The following is a 2492-nucleotide window of genomic DNA, read 5'->3' on the forward strand; positions in this document are numbered from 1 at the left end:
CAATTAAAAACTAATGAAATAGTTACAATTCTGGTGCTATCAGAGGGAAACGGGCACAAATCGGTAAAAATTGCCGAGACACGGGAAATTTCTTGGGTATGAAACCATTCGCATTAAGGGGTGATATTGGATTTACAGTTTGAAAAAGTCGATTTTCTTGTTTATTAACTTCTACAACATATCTGGAATATTGTCCAAAAATTTTTAATTGATCAGAGTAAAGGTCTCCGAGAAAGCTTTGAAAAATTGAAAGGCGCACAACCAATTTCGATGAAATTTTGTACACGTCTTCAAGATACTATTGTACTTTATTCAATGCTTATTTTACATCGCTTCAAGTCGGATGAGACTATGTGGCGGTTGATTAGGACTTTTTCAAGCTGGTTAGATCTCACCATTCTATCCGACTCGGAATCGAACCTGGAACCTATCCGTTGTGAGGCAACGACCTTAACCACTTAACCACACAGGCCACCGGTATTGGACTTTTTGAACAAAGGATTTTTTAATCGTAACCATTTTTTAAGATGCAAAATGTAGTGAAAAATTGCATCGAAATTGGTAAATTTTCATAAAAAGGTCTGCCAAGTATCCAATTATTCAATTTCTATTTTCCCCCGAGTTCAAAATTCACTCTTCTAGAGTTTTTATATTTCCGGATTTAGGAAATGTTTATTTCTTTGTTGCTGTGGGACCTTCCTTTTGTGTTATGAAAAAAGGGGAAAGTCCCGGAGGGACTTTCTCATTTCAGGTTTTTCCAAAAAATACATCTGGCGACCAGAGAGGGTCAAGAAAGAGAAAAATCCAAGGGTTGAGGATGGAAGGAGAAATTATATTACCCTTTGGAGAGGAGTGCAATGTGGGCCTTACTAGTAATCTTTAGTTAGTTGGTTGTAAGTCTTCGTTCAGTAAAGTACCTCTTAACTGTCTAGAGTTTTATAATATTGAAATAATAATTGTCAGTCTTAAAAAATTCTCCAAGTGTTTATTTATTTCGATATCCATAATCCAATATTTCCTGTCTTCAAAAACTGGTGCAAGGTGTTACCTTAAAGTTAATTTCGGAAGATCCTGTCATGAGATCTGCTGCCAGCCAGAGAGTAACTTTTTTCGAAAGGGTCACCGAAAATTTCAGAAAACCTTGTTTAAATGTGTATCTTTAACATAAGACAAAGTTTGTAAAAATATTGTATTTTCCAGATGAAAAAAAAGAGATGAATATATGCTGTTTCGCCTTGGAAATCGATGTAACCCGATGCATAATCGGAAGGTCCCGGGTTCAAATCCCGGTCTGGACTATCCATTTTTCAGTAATTTTTCTTGTAAAAATTATATCGAGAATTATTCTGTTCCCCTTCCTACCTAATCCAAATCCTATCTAACGACTCCTTTGACGTCACAAAAATGTGGAACGCTATAAAAACTTCCCGTCTACTATGTAGAATTCAATTTCTAGTAAAGTTTTCAGGGAAATTTGTAATTACTATTAGAAATAATTGTAGTTATGGTACAGAATTTCTGTTTGTGGTACATACTTGCTGGATCATTCCCGGGCTATCACTGGACATCGCACATCCGATAACTTTCATCGAAAGATAGTGTTTCGTCTCGAGAGGTGTTTCTTCCTCGTGGATGACCGCCATTGCGCAGGCATGGGCGACACCTTCGCGACATTCAGGACGACCTTTTTGACAGATTATTTGGTTTGGGTTCAACTCGTCAAGCTGCACCTGACAGATTCCATCATTGAAGTCAAAAAAATTGTTAATGATCACTAACCTGCCTTTTTATTAGATTCCTTTTGCAAACTATCGATTTTAAGAAAAATTCTCATAAGATCGTTTTTCTTGAAAATTTAATCAGCTACAAAAAAGTTCTATAGCGCTTTTACCTCAAATCGATAGTTCTCGGGATAATAATAAAAATCGGTACGAAGAATAGCTCTGTTAATGGTTTTATCTTGTTATGATGTTTTTAATTTTTACGTAAAAGTAGGACTGACTTTTCTGTTTCCAAAGGGGAGAAGATTCATGATTAGATTATTCCTGAACTCGGAATATCCTGGCACTAATTGTGTTCTGAATGCTGATCTGCTTTCTGGATCAAGAGCTGTGTAGTAAACATTTACGATTATGCAAGGACAAGATCTGCACGGCTCCTCTGCGGAACACTGCGCAATTAAAATATTTATACTTTAATATATTATATATATTATATATTTTTTTATCATTATATCATTCTATATTCTACTACAAAATTTATTCACAAATCAGACCTGAATACCCGAAGAAATACCCAAGAAAAATTCGGGTACAGCACAAAAAAAATAGAATATTCATCAGTCGATTTGTGGCCCAGAGTATTTGGAGGATATCTCAGAATCTACTGGAAAAACCGAAATTTTCCTCATGACCTTTATTATAGAGAACAACAAGATCTAAAAAAAAGGTCATTACAAAAACATCGATATCTTCCTTAGATTCAGAGATATC

At 35.4% G+C, this 2492-nt stretch overlaps 1 protein-coding gene across 1 annotated transcript in view; it reads right to left on the bottom strand.

Moving 5' to 3' along the window:
- The window catches only part of LOC105271339 (uncharacterized), a 7922-nt gene that overhangs the window by 2184 nt on the left and 3246 nt on the right, over positions 1-2492 (bottom strand). Inside the window, exons 2-3 of the mRNA XM_011312818.1 lie at positions 2003-2170; positions 1536-1730 (exon numbers count right to left, since the gene is read on the bottom strand). Of these exons, the coding sequence (XP_011311120.1) occupies positions 1536-1730; positions 2003-2170 (363 nt within the window). The remainder of the gene's footprint in view (positions 1-1535; positions 1731-2002; positions 2171-2492) is intronic.

Source organism: Fopius arisanus, unplaced genomic scaffold, assembly GCF_000806365.1.
Source record: "Fopius arisanus strain USDA-PBARC FA_bdor unplaced genomic scaffold, ASM80636v1 scaffold00107, whole genome shotgun sequence".
NCBI classification, from domain to species: Eukaryota; Metazoa; Arthropoda; class Insecta; order Hymenoptera; family Braconidae; genus Fopius; species Fopius arisanus.